The sequence below is a fragment of the Chinchilla lanigera genome, unplaced genomic scaffold, assembly GCF_000276665.1.
Source record: "Chinchilla lanigera isolate Chin_1 unplaced genomic scaffold, ChiLan1.0 scaffold00029, whole genome shotgun sequence".
Classification (NCBI taxonomy): domain Eukaryota; kingdom Metazoa; phylum Chordata; class Mammalia; order Rodentia; family Chinchillidae; genus Chinchilla; species Chinchilla lanigera.
Window position 1 is genome coordinate 11,504,182 of NW_004955430.1, and position 17,897 is coordinate 11,522,078.

General features: G+C 36.1%; 1 protein-coding gene across 1 annotated transcript in view; it reads left to right on the forward strand.

Annotated features, from left to right (window-relative positions):
- The window catches only part of Kcnh8 (potassium channel, voltage gated eag related subfamily H, member 8), a 355,986-nt gene that overhangs the window by 205,332 nt on the left and 132,757 nt on the right, over positions 1-17,897 (forward strand). Inside the window, exons 6-7 of the mRNA XM_005387459.2 lie at positions 12,774-12,931; positions 17,388-17,595. Coding sequence (XP_005387516.1) covers positions 12,774-12,931; positions 17,388-17,595 — 366 coding nt within the window. The remainder of the gene's footprint in view (positions 1-12,773; positions 12,932-17,387; positions 17,596-17,897) is intronic.

The window sequence follows — 17,897 nt, forward strand, 5'->3', positions numbered from 1 at the left end:
TCATGGTTCCCAGAACACTGTCCTTAGACTGATTCTTTCCCCAAATTCACACATGAAATTCAAGCACTGTGGGTTATCAACCCAATGAAACTCAACTACTTCAAATAGTTTCTTTGGTCAGAAATTGAACCAACCGCCTTCCCTTCTAAACCACACTCATTTTCTTCCTGCATTCCACCACATCTGTGAATGATCCCATGAGCCTTAAAGTTAGAGCTCTTCAGAATTCTCTCTCCTAAAATCTCCCTGAGTCACCCAGGAAAATCAAACTCAAATTTCTGCCCTCTACCATCTTTTATACACTCTCTCCTGATGTTACTTTAGATCCATTTCCCATAAGCTCTGGATGCATTGCTAAAACTCCTGATTAACTTTCTTTCCTACCTATACTCTTGCGATCTATTCCTATGTTGTAGCCCGGCTTTTGTGTTTCTTAATATTGTTGTTTTAATAAAGTATATTCTGATCACATTATATCTCTGCTGAAACCCTGCAGTCATCTCTTATTCTTGAGCTATAAATAAATGTATCCTTGCCACTCCCACCCCGTTACGCTTTGTCTCCCACTTATCCACGCTTTAGGATGTGTCTCACTTATCCTTTCCGACCTATGTGTCTCAAGCTCCTTCTCGAGTATGTGTTAGCTATTCTTTGTCGGTGTCTTGAAAGCACTCGTCACATAACTTCATAATTTCCTGTTTGTTTACCTGTATCCTCTATTAAAAAACTTTAATTTATTGGAATGCAAAAAGAGAATATTTTTTTTTTCATTTTTTTATTTTTAAAGGGAATTTTTTAAAAAAGAACAATAACAAAATGCCAACAACATAGACAAATCCAAAACAAAGCAAAAACAATACGAATGATACAGGGTTTCAGAACAAAATGATAGGGATTAACAGTGGTTGGTGTATTACATAATTTTATCTTCACCAAAGTTGCTCAGATTACCAGATGTAAGAATGCAAGATTAATCAAATCATTAAAGAAAATAAAAAACAAAAACAAAAAATATTATAAATGATACAGAGTTTCACCAAACATGATGATAGGAATTCAATAATGGCTGTTGTGGTGTATATTGTTGTCTTCAAATTATTTGTTCAGATTACCAGATATAAGCATGCAAAATTGGTCAATAAATAAATAAGTAAAGCGTTAGCTGTTCCTTTCAATAAACCACTAGACATCAGCAGTATAGTTATCCCAGCAAAAAGAGAATATTAATCATATTTATACACCAAGGATCCAGCCAATATGTGCATATGCTAGATGCTCAATAAATATTGGCTGAGTAAACAGAGGAAGGATAATCATTGTTAGTTGCATTTTCCTTAAGTGGAAATTTGAAATTAAGAAAAGTAATTAGCAGGGAAAGAAGTGATATTTCATGTGTGTGAAGATGAAGTGTATTTATTTGTGTAATGTACTTTCACATCCATATCCATGTAATGGTATACACATTTTTTAAGATCATGATCGGGACACTGGAGTGGATTTGTGCCCATTTTAGGGAGTGATGGTGAAGTCAATTTTAGATAACCTAGATGTATATGGAGAAGCTTAAGAGTCCAAAAATGATTTCAGTAATAACAGGGAGTTTTCTTCTGTAAGAGATACACTTATGCTAAACAATTATCCATTCTTTATCTGAAATTCAAAGTTAACTGGTTCCTCTATGTTTTATTTGCTGACTCTAGCAAGTCTAATACAGGGCTAACCTCAAGCTATCATATGAATGCCTTGACTTTAGCAAGCAACACCAGAAGGTTCGATGACCAGATGCAGCTGCAGGACTCATGTATGTGAGATGATACTGATCAATATTTGATGAAGTGTTGTAAAGTAAAAAGTAGTACTTCATATCATTTCTATCCTTGGTAGAAGCAGAACTAAGTCTCCTATCCATAATAATAAAGGCTATATTTTCATTGAACTAGAGAGACTAAACAAAAACACTATTCTCTTGTAGCTAGGAAGTGTGAAAATACTTAATTAATGGAAGAAAAGAGGTAGTAGACTTTGCTTTATGTCCTATTCAGCGATAATATGATGTTTTAACAAGAGTTCCAATAATAATTTAGTGGCTTATGATACAAGGAAATTTATTTGTCTTTCAAAAATGATCTGGAGTGTATCTTGAAAAGTAGTAGGGGAAGTGTGTGTGTGTGTGTGTGTGTGTGTGTGTGTGCACGCGCGCGCATGCACCTGTGTGCACACAGGCACATAGGAAGATTCTCATTTAGAGACTGAGAGTGGTTCTTCAACACGTAGTGAGTGGCTTCTAAGTTCAAAAGAAACAGAAAAACAAAAGGGCATGAAAAAGCAAATGTAGACAACTTTATGGGCAAACCACAAAATCTGTAGACTTCACTTCTGTCGCAACAGTCCAGGTATGTGTTTATACTAGTTGTAAAGAGGGCTAGGAAGAATCATCCCAGCTACAGCCTTATTACTGTGGGAGTAAAGAAATGGACAACTATTTTTTTGCTATGTTTCACATTACACACTAGAATTGTATTACAAGCTTTACAGGTTGAATGGAAGATAGACAAGAAAAACAAAGGTAAATTTTAAATCCACACTCTATGATGCCCTGAGCTGGTCTTTGTTTGGCCTGGAGATTAAAAGTGTTACTGACTTGAATGTAACTTTAGTATATTAAGGGACATAACAATATCATTTCTTCACAGCCATTTATTAAAAACTGGCTCTTGCAAGTTTTGAATATACTGAATACATGAAGTCTGTATTACAAGAACTCAATCTTTCCTTCCCAAATGGTAATGCCCATAAACAAAGGCAAGTAATTTGCAGGCTCATTAAAGATAACACAGGAGAAGAAAGTGGAAAGAAAAATAACGAGCAAATTTGGATGGTAGTGTTTGATTAGATAAGCCCTGTCTTGAACAATTTATTAATAGCATACAAATGAACACGTTCTCATCACCAAGAATGTATTTTCATAACTGACTGAAAATCTGAACTGACCATGCACATCAAAGTCTGATTACAATTGAAATGTACATACTACAAGGCCAGTAGGAACCCTGAAACAAGAAGCAATTATGTTTGAATCTCTTGAATGCAAGGGAGGTTGCTTGTATTTCAATATCTATTCACAACAGTATCACTAATAATGGGTTTGAAATGCTGAGCAACTTGAGAAGTAAAATTCATGGAGACCACCCCAAGTCAAGCAACGTGCTAGTAACAGCCAAGCATCAGAGAAACGTTACTTGACTGTTGGAGTGATACATCAGCAAAGAACTTTTTTGAGTATAATCTTAACCTTACAGTTTGTGTGCATGTTCTGTCCTGAATAACCAATTGTCAATAACAGCAATAGATTGTACCCATATTACTGGGGAAACCAGCTGTAAAACTGTTTTACTGTACTAAAAAGTTAATTTGAAGATAAAACCTTTCCTGAGTACATGAATAGCTCATTTCTAACAATAGCGTTTTGGTGATGATCTTTACGTCAACAACCTGTACCTTATGAATAATAAGTAAAAAAAATCACATGAAGCTGGTAGATTTTAAGAGTTGTGTTTTGCTCTCTCTCAACCCTGAGAAACTCTAGACATTATGTTTCATTTATAGAAACAGATATAAGGCAGTTTCTTCTCTTCCCTCTAGAAATATTTATTAAGAGAATAAACTTTCAAAGAACTTAAAGAAATACTTTGTGAAATATGAACAAATAAAAATAACTAGCAATGTAACATTTCTTTTAAGGGTCTAGTTTAAATTGGCAACTCCTTTGATATTGTACGTCTCTAACCCATAGGTTTAACCTCTTGAGTCAGGTCTTCCAGCATAAGCCCTACTGCACGCCAAGTAAACCTCAGCACCAGTGGGTTCTGGAATTTGTCTTTGCTCACTGAAGTTCTTCTCTTTCTTGTTGAGTTCCTCATGTGGTTATTTGGACGCTGTAATCTGCTTGACTTTTGATTTCCTTTCTTGACTTCGGGAGTCAGCACAGGATAGTTTTGGCTCTTAGATACTTACTAATATTGGCTGGATTTGTCATTAGGCTACTTTTGCTTCTCAAACAACCCTGAGGGAAGATTAATAAAATGTAGACACTATTTTGCTTCCCAACTTCCCTTTTGATTTCAGTGGGCAACTTTATTATCAGAGTTTAAAATGTATCATTAAATACATATACTACCTACTTTATAGTGACTTTATGAAGATAAAAATAGTTAACTCATGTAAAACTGTTAAAACAGTCCCTGTCATAAGGTAAACTTTCAATAAGACTAGTAGTATCATTTTCATTATTATCAGTATTTTATTGGTGCATTAGCACACCTGTATAATGTATTTGAGGTCTGTAAAGTAACAATTAAAAATAGCACTAATGTGTCATCCAATCTTAGATCAGTCAATGATCCTTTTTTCCAGTTTTTAGGCCTGTAACATAGTAGTAATAGTAGCAGTAGTAATCACAGTGACAGCTAACACTTGCCCAGGGTCTACAACTCAGAGAATCTGACTCTGGATTTTATAGTTAGCCTCTCTTCTGTCTGGCATTTCAAACACCTATCAGAGCAGGTGAGATTTTGCTGTGGTAACAACCAGCCTCACAACTGAGATTAATGTGACACAAAGCTTTCTGTCTCACTTGTCCCATGTGTGTACTTTGAGTCGGCAGAGAGCTCTCTGCATGTAGTCACTCGGGCTGGCAGAAGATCCATCTCATCCATCGTGTCCTTGAATCCATGATTGTCAGGCCACAGAGAAGAAATTACACCCTAACTCCCAAAGCTGGTCCTTGGAAGTATTCTAGGCCTTTCTGCCTGTCATAATTTTGACCAGACTAGGTCCTGGCAACACCCCTGATCACTTCAGTGGGGAGTAAATATACCGTAGCAGTAGGTAGAGAGTTGTAATGTGGATAAATAGTCCTAGAGACTGCCACAAATACTCAGGGTATTATTTTCCTCAAATATGAAAATGGGCCTAATAGTTCTAATTAAAATGTAAAGAGCTATGTAACTAAAAAAGCATTTAATATAAAAAATTTCTCTCTCATGAGTGTATACATAAAATTTCACATTAGAGCAAACATTAATTTTAATAACACTTTTTATTGTTTATTCAGTCTTCATTAATTCCAAGCTTTGTTCCTTGGATAATTAATATACATTTCCAATGAGACTAAGACCCCAATTATTACCTTTTTAAATTGCATACTTTAAACATCCTTATATTTACACTTGTTACTTAAAGTTGGAGTTTTACCACCTGATGTCTTTACTGTCTTTACTTGTAAACTGAACATTCTTCAGTCAAGAGTTTCAGTACGTGTATGTTTAGTCATTATTTTTATTAAAATGACCCAGTAATTCTGAAGTTACATATCTAATTTTGGGTTTGTATATCAATAAAAAGTGAATAATTTATAGCCAGAGTAGGTAGTGTTCATGCATTCCAATGTGCATGTTATGTGGAAATCTATTGTTATGGTTCACATATATTATAAAATAAAAGCAATGTGCAGGGTAAGTATAATAAAAATAATTAATTATAGGTAATAAGTGGAGAATTCTAATAAAGATCTGTTGGGAGTGTCCACTACTTCATGTAACCCAACAACAAATTTCATAGATGGACCTTACTTACACGTCTAAAGGAGGACTGAAATCACAATAAAAGTATGAGAGCCTATGGTTCCTGTATAAAGGCCTTTTTTTATCTTTGAACCCCATGGCCGTGCACATGGCAAGAAAAGAAAAACAAGAAAAGTGAAAAGCAAGCCCTCAATAGAATCAAGTGACCATAGACTGAAATGGTGAATTAAAGCAAATCTTTTCTCCTTAAATTGACTCTCAGGCGTTTTGTTACAGCAACAGAACGCTAACTAACACAGACAGTCATCAATTACAAGAGTGTTTTTGCTTTTTACTATGTTAAAGACTTGAACATTCCTTTTCAAAATGAAAATTGATAAGGAAGCTCACTATACAAAGAGAAGAAAAGGCCAATGTGAGAGAGGAAGAGCTAGCTGGGCAGGAGGATGCTAACGCCCAGTCTCTCTTCCATGAGATGTTCCTGTGCTGTCCACCAAACCGAATGATATCATCAGGGCTGTGAAAAGGAGACTGAAGCGGGAAGGGAGAGTTGAAAGGAATAAAAGTACTCAGTTTGGGGAACTAATAGGTGAGCTCGATGATGGTCGGTTGTCATTTATAGAAAAGACTTTGCCTGGGAGAGGACGATGCATTTTTTACTACTGCTGAGAACAAAATTAGAGCTAAGGACGGGGCTTTTAAGGATGAAGGCATCTCCTTGGATTCACAAAAAGTAAGAACAGCCTAATGATGTACAGGCCCAACTAACATGATACTGTCAAAAAGCAGAGTATTTACCATTACTGGAAGCATTCAGTGGCTGGTTGGCTGTGTTCTTAAAAGGGAAGGCCTGGGCCAGGCATGATGGCACACACCTATAAATCCAGTATCAAGAGGCTGAGGCAGGAGGATCACCAAGAATTCAAGGCCAGCCTGAACTGCATAATGAGATCCTGTCTCAAAAAAAAGTTGGTCTGGGTAGGATTTTTGCATTAAAAGATACATTAGGGTAAAGATCTTTACAGTTCCCTTCCTTCTGTGTGCTCCTCTGTATTGTCAATGCTGAAAGTCAAAACTTGTAATTTCACCACGATGAGATTTCTCTCTATTGCTACAAAACAAAAGCCAATATGAGCATCAATCGCCCTGCCCTCAGTCCACCTGGTTACCTTCATTTAGCCTTATCTTTTTTCCTAAAGAAGGTTGCTCTGACGTGCTGTTTCTTAGTAGATCTGCTATTTCTTTTCCATAAATCTTTTACTTTAGACTAAGCGAGAGAGACAAGTGCTGACAAAACAAGCGAGGGTTAATGTGAAAATCTTATCCAGTAATATTGGCAATCAATTGCAATCATGCTTAAGATTGTTAGACCCTCAGACCTCTTCATTAATCAGCTCTCTATTCATTCTTCTTCCCACCTTCTGGCCCAAGTGTGCTGTGACATCATACTGTGCTCGAAGCAGTGCCTCACATGCAATGAAAGAAGAGAGAGTATCTTTAGAATATTAGCTGCTGGCTGATTTAGTTAAACATCCCTCTATCCACCCTGTACTACACTGATTAATTTTTAAAGAAATGGCTAAATGAAATTATTAATTATTTGTATGTAATGATATGCTTTCATGCACACCTTTATATTTTAATTTATTTTTAATGAGTCAAGCCAATATGATTTTAAAATTTTTTCCCATCTGGCATACAGGCTAATAAAGAAATCTACTAGTTTATGCCATGTCAAATTGAACTTCCTTTTTTCTAACTTTCTAATTACATAGTTCTTGAGAAAATCGAACTACAATAAATGTATTTTTACCTCCTTGCTTTTACATACATAGCTGTGTAGTATGGGAAGGAAATGAAACACTCATTTTTGGAGTCCTTACTAATATGAAAACAGTATGTGCACCGTTATCTATCATTTGTCTCTAATCATGCCATGTAAAACTGCAAGACAAGAAGACAAATTGATTATCTTACAAAATAATTAACTGTCATCTGAGTCATCAGAGAGTTCAAATAAATTCTGCTTCATTTTGATGGAGTCCTTATGATCAGGTTTTTGGAAATACTGCAGGCGACACAGAGTATATGTGGTGATTCTTTTTTACTCTGCCTGACTTACACATTACACAAGATACTAGAACTGTGCACCGCATGGTTTGTGTGCACATATGTAAGCATGTTAGATATATGCACATGTATTTGCTATGGAGTTGAAATATATTTTTGACTCAAAATGTGTGTGTGTTGTACTTACAGATAATTGCACAATGATAGTAAGTGGAATCAACAAGATAACTCACATATTGTTTGTGTCCAAAACTGGGTTATTAATGAATATACTTCCATATTTTTCCACAAAACTTCTATGAGTTTTCCTGTATGAATATGAAATCAAAAACATTAAACTTTCTGGATGTCTCAAAATGAAACTATGTTGCTTTTCATGCAGGTTATAGATTACTTGGATGAAAATTTGACTTACTGTAATATTTGAATAAGTCATTGATTTAATTAGTGAAAGATATAAAAGATATTGTACTTCTCCTGGGAAGTATGATAACCTGGGAGGAATAGCAACAGCCAGTGTTTATAAGGCTTGGTTTTGCCCCTACAATTCTCTCAGGAAGGACACCAGATCTAGAAAACTCTCCCTTGTCACAATTTTATTGTTTGTTTCCCTCTCTGCGGAGAAGAATTTGTGTTAGCCCCCTCTGCCTTTCACGTTAGGGCCTATTTACAAGCACTGAGTTCTCCTGGTTCCGAAACACCACTACAACATCCTCAGGAGCAGACAGAAAGCAGAAAGCATCCTCAGTTGTTGCTGAACAAAACCCAGCCTTTCAGAATCAAAGGAAGTATTTCCAGAATCAAAGGAAGCTCATTTCTCCACATTTGATTCTGTGACTCTGATTTAATGTTCTTTTACATGGGTGGTACTGATGCTGAACTGATCTACGAACTACAATCAGAAATGCATTTCCTTGCATTGACCTATCATTATTCCCTCTAAAATGTATTTAGAAGTGCAATAATCTTAGATAATGGGAGGAAAATGGGATCAAGTGTCAAAAGATAGCCTATCTCTCTACTGATTGCTATCTATCTGCATGACTTAATTCAATTTACTTGAATCTTCTGTGTCTTTGGTAAAATGAGGGTGATAATTTTCTACCCAAAAGAGGACTACAAAAACTGAGGAATGTTTTAAAGTCTTCCAAATATTCCCCACTTATGTCCTTTCTTCTGCATATGACAAAAGTAGTTTTATTTTTAAATCAACTACCCAAAGATGATATCAAAAGTTGAATAAACCACTGCACAACTGTTTTGCCTCAGTCTTGGAAATCTTAGAATATGTTATTCATCTGGATTTTTCCCTTGAAAATAAACGAAGTATTCAGATGTTTTAAAAATAGATCTGAAAAAAATATAGATATGAATATATATCTTTCAGTCTTTATTCTTTTACTATTTGTGTATAAAAGTCTTATAATTACTTCTTTTTAACCTAAAATTAGCATATCTCATCTCATCCAATTAACCCAATTGAATAACAAATATTTTTCTAAAGTTCTCTTAATTTATATTCTGTTACATTCTTTATAACTATTCTATTCAAAAATCAGGCCTCTATTTTCTTCTTAGTGAGCAACATAATTAACCATGTAGCTTTAAAAATATTTCCTGTGCCCATCAATCAAATATCATTTATTTTAGTCTTTCTTCCTTTCATGGGAGTTCACCAGATGTCTGGATTGTGGCACTGGGTTTTCTGTGAAATTTGTGGTAGACATTGTGATCAGTCAGAAAATAGACAAGAAATTGCTCTCTTCAATTTTTAAAAATGTATATATTTTTTACTTTCAATACATTCTCATACATATTTATGAGATATAATGGGACATCTCAGTACGTATATAAAATGTGATGATCAGATCAGAATAATCAGCATATCTGTCACATCAAAAATTCATCATTTCCTTGTGCTGGGAACATTCAAGTCATATTAGCTGTTTTGAAATATACAATTAATTGCTGTCAGTCACAGTCACCCTTCTGTACTGCAGAATGTTGGAAGTTACTCTTCTTATCCAACGGCATTATCCCTTCAATGTGGTAGTGAACTTAACCTCAGCCTGTGTCATGGGAGCCAAGCACCGCTAATAGCCTTAATAAACAATTCTAGATGCTTCACTGAGAAAAGGAGAACCTAAACTCCTCACCGAGCTTCTTTCTGGAAACACTGACATCGAAATGCCTGCTATATTTAAAAAATCATGGCTTAATATGGTAAATTGCTTGGCCAGTGCAGACACACATGAGCCTTAAAAATTAAAGACAAGGAAAGAAAAGTTCCTGATGAAGAAACTGGTGGCTTTTCCCTCTCTGCTCCCTCCCTTCCATCGTCACATTGATGGTGCACCGGTCCTTTGCCAGGAGAGCATTTTTACCCTGTCGTGGAAATGATCCAGAACTGCTTTCAAAGGGGCTCATCTATTGGCTTCATCTGTTCGTATTTTCCATATTAGCAATGGAAATATCTAGATATTTTTTAATTTTGGCAAAAATGTGACTTTTGGTAAGGCCATTTTTAAATTTCATTAGGTCATTCACAATGGACTTCACCAATTACAGCTTTCTTTCTGGGACACTCGGAACTTTCTTCCGGACCTGTACTGTGGCTAGTCATTGTGAAGAAACAAAATTCAACTCCCTGAGTTGGAGCTCGGGAGACTTAGAGTTGAACCTTTCACTAACTAGCTTGAAGAATTTAATGCTGTGATCTGGCTGTGGACAGATCACTTGATCCCTTGATGCCTCTGTTTCCTCATCTGTAAAAGTGTGTAATGAAAGTGTCTTCCTCTTAGTATTGTTACAAGGAGTCAATGAGACCACAATGACAAAAGGATAGAATAATACTGGGTACATTTTAAGAATGTGTGTCAACTGTTCCAAATGACAAGAGCAGTGCATTAGTTTTTATTGCTGCACAGCAAGTCACAAATTCAGCTGTGTATAATGATACCTATTGCATCACTGTTTCTATAGGTCAGGAAATCCAGGTGTGTCTTAGCTGGATTCTTTCCTCCTGGACCCCAAAAGCTGAAATCAAGGCAGCAGCTGAGCTGAGTTTTGTTTTTGACCTCAGATTTCTTGCTAAGCCCTATGTAGCTGCTGGAAGAATTCATGTCTCCATGGTTACAGGACTGAGGTCCACATTCTCCCACCAGATGCCAGCCTCTGGTTCCTCTCAGCAAGGAGAACCCATGGGTTCCTTGGCACATGGGATTCTCCTTGACATGACAGTCACTTTCCTCTCACTGACTTCCAGTCCCTTGTCACCAGCTGAATGAAAGTCCTGGTTTTAGAGGGTTTTCCTGGTTAGATCACGCAGGGTGTTCTCCCTTTGCTAAAAAACGTAACCCTTTCATAGACTGCTATCTCTGCACATTGTACTCTAACAAAAGAAAGAGATCATTTGAGGACTAGAGTCATTGGAAGTTATTTTAGCATTTTCTTGTCTGTAAACATGAAATGAAACTTAAAAGTGATACATAAGTATAAAATGAGCATTTTCATGAATAATTTTGTCACTATCATTGTGATCATAACACCAACAGATTTTTTGCCTCATACAACACTACTCTTATCTTGAATTATTTAAATTAGCATGAAATGAGTGTGGTGTCGCATGCCTGTAATCCCAGCATTGGGAGGCTGAGGCAGGAGAATCACTGTGAATTCAAGGCCAGCCTGGGCAACATAGTGACTTCAAGGCTGGCCTGAAATACATAGTGAGACCCTAAAAAATTAATTAATTAATAAAAAACAAATAAATAAATTAACTGTGAAGAGTCCTTCTGTTCATCTGATAATTCTGTAACTCAAAACCTGGCATTAGCCTGGCATGGTGGCAAACACTTGTAATTCCAGCACTCAGAAGGCTGAGATGGGAGGATTGCCATGAGTTCGAAGCCAGCCTGGGCTACATGGTAAGTTCACCAGCCTGGATTATGTAGAGAGACCCTGTCTCAAAAAAAAAAAAAAAAAAAAGCCAGAAAACAAAAGAACAAACAACAAAACCAAAAAATATCAAATTCACAACTTCTTGAATTCCTTCTCTCATTAGCCAAGATATTTATTTCCTGTGTATTCTCCTTTGACCCTTCAGTAACTGAACCAAGGCACTCTCTGAAAATAAACTTCCATAGAGAATCCCTGTGTTAGAGCCACCAGTCTATAAAGTGCTCAGCAATTACTCCCCTTTCATGTATGTACCACTCCTGAAATTCCTTGTGGTCTGATTGGGACAAATCGGGGAAAATATCGTAATGATATTTAGCCCAGAAAATGAGGTGACAGTGTCAGAGTTGTTTATTCGTAAGCAGTAGGAGTGACTTTACCATGACCCACTTGGCTACAGCTTTGTCGTTGGATCAACACTCTTGAGGACTTCATGTATTGTAAAAAGTTCAATAGACATATAATAAAGTAATGTAGGAGCAAGCAGAAAATTATCCCATAAAGTATATTTTTAAAGGAAGATTTAACCTATACACCCATGAAATTCCTGGTATTTTGTTAATAGGGATGCCTTCAGGCAGGAATGAAGTCCGTGTGTTCACAGAGACAAGTAAAACTTTTATACGTAGAAATAAATAGTATTGCACAAATCATCTCTGCCACTGTTGGCAATATGAAGGTGAGTGTTTTTCCTCTCTGGGATGTCATTTTTGCCTCTTTAATGTGGGAGTAATACTGTCTACTTCAAGAGGTGCTTTGAGGGTTAAGTGAAATAACCCATACTAAGCTCTTAGAACAATGTCTGTGCAGAGTGAGATTTACTGGTGACTATTATTATTTTTATACTTATTTTCCATCTCAATACATAATCCCAAATCTGAACCATATTAAATGCTCAGAAAATATTTCTTTCATCACCATTCTTTAATATCTGTTTGCTGTGTTGAACTAAATCAAGAGTATTTTGAGTAGTAACAATCTGAAATAAGCTGTTTTCTGCTTATCTAGTTTTGTTTAATTTTATATGATTGTTTTCTTCCTTTCTTCCTTGTCTTCCTGCCTTCCTTCTTTCCTTTTTTCTTCCCTCCTTTGGTCATTTCTTCCTTTCATTTCTTTTCCCTCTCTTCCTTTTTCCCCCTCTCAATCTTATTTTCCCCCGAGCAGATATTATTCTAAATTTCCGAACAACTTACGTCAGCAAGTCTGGCCAAGTTATTTTTGAGGCAAGATCAATCTGCATCCACTATGTCACCACTTGGTTCATCATTGATTTAATTGCTGCCCTACCGTTTGATCTCCTATACGCTTTCAACGTCACAGTGGTGAGTACAGATCTCCCTTCCACAGGGGCTTTAAGCTTGGTTTTCACTCTTGTGCATTTCTCCTCTGTTCCAAATTTAAAGGTTTATGGCAGTTTGGGCTTCCTGGGTTTTGTACTCTTTTTAACAAAGATACAAGATGCCCAACAATATACAGACCCATTACTCCACTTTGAGGAAGTAACTTTCTTTTGGAATCTGCCCTACTTGTTTCCACTTATTTATGTACTTAAAACACTTGCATACAAATAGCTTGAACTTAGTGTAAATGGGGATTCACTAAGCAAAGTGCTTTGGGTAAGGAATCCATCTTTGGCGACCTAAGCATTCCTTTTCATTACATAAAGAAATACAGCAGTTGCCTTAAAATTTTAGTGGAGAATTTGTGGATGTTTTTCCCTCATTTTATGATCTTTCACCCCTTAGACCTTGACTGTTTCATTATCCACTGACAAAACCAACCCAAGAATAACCAAGATAGGGAGGACTGCTGAAATTAAATTAAGCGATTTTAGCTATTTCTTAGAAATCTTTTTTGAAATGTTGAGTGAGGCAGAAACCTAAAGGATTCACTGACAAGCGAAACACTTGCGAGTTCTCTGAGTTTGCATAAAGACGTGTACCTTCTCTTTCTTCCTCAAACCCACACTCTGTGTGAATCCGCGCAGGAGGAAGAGCATCCCCACTAGCACCGGTAACTGTTTACTATTTAACAATTGATATTCTTAAAGGTATCAAGCGCCTTCTCATAAATAAGAGACTTTTCGTGAAGTCATCTTTGAATCTTTAATTCAATTTTCTGGGAGTATAAACAACTTCAACCTGTAAACATTTACTGAAAATTAGTTCCAATTAAACAAATTTCTAGTCAGTTGACAACCTTTCGTAGAAGTAACATTAAGAATGTGAAGGTCTGGCTTTCAAAATTGAACAGACTGAGTGCTTCAAATATAGTCATTATTGACCTTAATATAAATATGTAACTGAGGTCTTGATTATTCAGTATAGATGTGTGCACTTGTTAGTCACCTATATAACAGTAATCTTGTTTGAATTGGGAGGTTTATAATGCAACTCAAAGGAAAGCTGCTAGGAAAAGTCTTGTATTTAATATCAATCAGTGCCACATTGAATTGTTGCCTGGGCTTTCAAAAGTGCTTTTAAGATTGCATTTAACTAGATAAGTACACTATAATGAAAGCATAATGACTTAAAACAAGGCTTTTGCAAGAATGCAAAAGAATCTAGAAGAAGTAGATAATTCACAGCATTGTTAAAAAATTTTTCTGTATTCTCATGGTAAATTGTTAAATAAATGCCATTTAATAGAATTCTGTTTTAAATCAATTTACTACTAAATACTAATACAGTTTTTATATTTCATTCTTCTTTGGACAATGAATAAATAGGACAATTTTTAAAGTGTACCTATAATGTTATGTTTTAAATTATTTAGCATATATTTACATATCATTAGCATCTTCATTCCATAAAATTAACGTGGATAAAGGAATTTTAAAAGTCTAATTCTCATATTTGCATGAATTTTGCATACTTCTCTTTCCAATGCTCTTTTGTTCCCTTTCAATCATGTCCTGTGAATCTGACATAAATGCGATGTATACATCAACAGCCATGTCAAAAAGGAAGGAGAAAATTTCTCTTTTTCTGATTCTTTTTCTGCTTTTTAAGGGACTGAGGATATCATCATTTTAAAAATTGGCACATAAAATGTTGTCCTCCTCAAAAAATTACTAAGTATAAAATATTCAGTTTGAGCAGAAAAACTTGCTCAAGATGTTATATTTCCTTCTCAAGTATAACTTATGAGTTATTTTGTTATGCTGCAAAGACTTAGAAAAAGAAACAAATAAACAAACAAATGTTTTTGCCTTCCGCATATAAAAAGTACCCAGTTAGTGTCTCCCCACAGATGATAATAAAGATGTATTACAGCCACCGAAAAAGAAAAATGTATTATGTGCTTTAGCTTTTGCTCTGCCCGTAATTGCTCATGGCAATTGTTTTAACTACAACTTACACATTTATTTATGGAAACCTACTTTGTATGTCACTATGAAAGGCACTAAGAGATAAAATCATTAATAAGAATCCTCTTTTTCATCAGACTACATATTTACATTTAGATCAAACATGTCTCTTTCTGTCATTCATCAAGACAAAAATTCACAAGTTTTTTTCCCCGGTACCAGGAATCGAACTTACGACCTTGCGCTTGCCAGGCAGGTGCTGTGCCGCTGAGCTAAATCCCCAGCCCCAAAATTCACATTTATAGCAAGAAGCTGTTGATTCTGATGGGAGCAAGTATGATTTTTTAAAACTGTGGTAGCAAAAGAATAAGAACTGTCTCATCCTGGACACACAAGTTCCTGGTTTTGCAAATGATTTTTTTTCATGTAAAGATAGCTCCACATTCTTCCCTTGGGTGTTCCTTTTCTGGACAAAGAAAATGGAGGGATTGCATCAATATGGTGTGTTCAGTTGTCTTCCTTCATCCAGTACTTCTCTCCTACAAAACTACCCATATTTATCAAGTCTGTCAACCTACCAAATAAACTACATCCCTAGTAATTCCTCTAAGTGATAAACTAGGGATCGCAAAATCTTAGCATGTGACCATCTAGCTTACCTCTAGCTTGAAGAAAGATAGGTAAGAACTTTGCTGCAAGGGAGAAGAAGGTGAAACTAGACACAGAAAAAGAACAAAAAGAAAAGAACAGATAACTGGCAAGTTCCACAAGTGGACGTGCAGAAGGTTACGCTTAAAGTTCCACAAGTTCCTTGAAGTTTTGTTGTAGATGAGTATAAAATAATTCACAAGATTAGGACGGAGCACAATTTTACTGAATATCTATTTTTATATTGAGATCAGAGTATTTTACATCTTCATTTAAGGATCCGTTCCCTCATCTAATCAGGATTTACTGAACTTCAACCATATTTCAGGCACTGTCATAGGTATGTTTTTCTTAGAGATAAAGGAAGATGACTGACTAATACAAAAGAAGGCAGCCTGAGTTTGTTTATGGTTGTGCTCTATGTAGGAAAGACTGTAATTAATTATAACCTACAAACTGCTCCCTTCCTCTTTCCTTACAATCACCCCTAAGAATTTAGCTAAGGTCAAGAAGTTTGCCAAACTCTATTTTCCCATGAGCTAATACTCTGTGTTTGCCACTTGGAATGTTCTTTGAGAGTGTGAAAAGAGTGAGGGTTAAGTACACCATTCATGGGCTAGGGATTTAGCTCAGCGGCAAAGCGCCTGCCTGGCAAGCGCAAGGTCGTGAGTTCAGTTCCCGGTACCGGAGAAAAAACAAACAAAAAATAAATAAATAAATAAATAAAGTACACCATTCATTACATAGCGATAGTGCCCAACCTGGTAAACTCCAGTGACACATATTTTTCAACGGGGCCCTAAACTCAGGAAAATAACCTGTTAAATTTAAGTCTACCTTATTAGTGCATGAAAAGGTAGGGCATAAGAGATTTTTGCAAAAAGTTCTGTTCCATTCAATTTTCTAAAGCACACTTTTGAGTGAAAGCTCAGAATGTATATGTCTAAGGCGAATGTTTGCTCTGCCCACTGAGAATGTAAGAAGCAGCATAATTAATGAACAAGTTAATTTAATCTACATAAATTATCGTTATAAAGCAAATCCTTTCCATGGGGAAGGTGAAGTAGTGTTGAAAAAAAATGTGTATAAAGCATGAAAACATCTATATTGACACTCAAAAACCATGTTTCAGTTGTCTGTCAGAGTGTCTGAAATTAATTTTTTTAGAATTTTTCGTTCCATTTTTAACCTTTCAAATTTTTTAGCAAAGTGTATTACTCATGACAGGTTTTACGATGACAGATGACCTCACCTTTCAGAGACCTGACACAACAAGAATTTACTTACTGTTCACAGAGTTGAAGGTGAATTTTTCTGGAACAATGGCGCTTCTTTTTAAATTAGTGCCTTTTGGTTATACGGATGGAAGGGTTTCACTTTGGCAGATTTGCACATACACATAACATACTTCAATCATTCTCCCTATCTCTCCTCTCATCTCACCCTCCTCACTAGTGGCACATTTTGGGGGAGGGTCAATGTGGACAGTGCATCTTGATCATATATAACCGCCTCTTTTCTGCCTTTACTCCCTTCTCTTGTCTATGAAATTATTTTTAATCAGTCAAGTAGGAAAAGGGTATAAATCCTAATTAAGTGTGGTAAGACTACTCAAATAAGTTTATCCTCCTTATCTTTGTCTTATCCTTCTTCATCCTTTGGGTATAGTATACCAACAAAGAAACATTCACAAAGGTGACCTAGGGATTGAAATCGTGACTGCGCTTATTTCAGAATGCTTCACAATGGCTATAAGTTAGAGTACGTTCATGGCACGAATTTAACCCATGTACAAACTTGGGCTGCTGTCTCCACCACAGGTGTCCCTGGTGCATCTCCTGAAGACGGTGCGGCTCCTGCGCCTCCTGCGTCTTCTGCAGAAGCTGGACCGTTACTCCCAGCACAGCACAATCGTCCTGACTCTGCTCATGTCCATGTTCGCACTCCTTGCACACTGGATGGCCTGCATCTGGTATGTCATTGGAAAAATGGAGAGGGAAGACAACAGCCTTCTCAAGTGGGAAGTTGGTAAGGTCTTGCGTTTGTCACGTTTTTCATTTTTAAGTTAAAAGGCTGTCTAGGGTTATTTTTTTTAAATTAGAAGGTTAACTTTCAATCTAAGGCAACTTGAAGAATATCTAAGCTATTCGAAATGACCAGCTGGGCTGTAGAGCTGTTTACATATATATCATCTGATCTTGTTTTGACATGTTTTGATGCAGAGCTAGTAACAGTAAATCACAGGGAAAGTGATGTGTACTATTTCGAATCATAAAAAATAAGCCCTTAAATTTCAGGTGTTGTGTGAGTGAAAAGGAAATCTCTTCCTT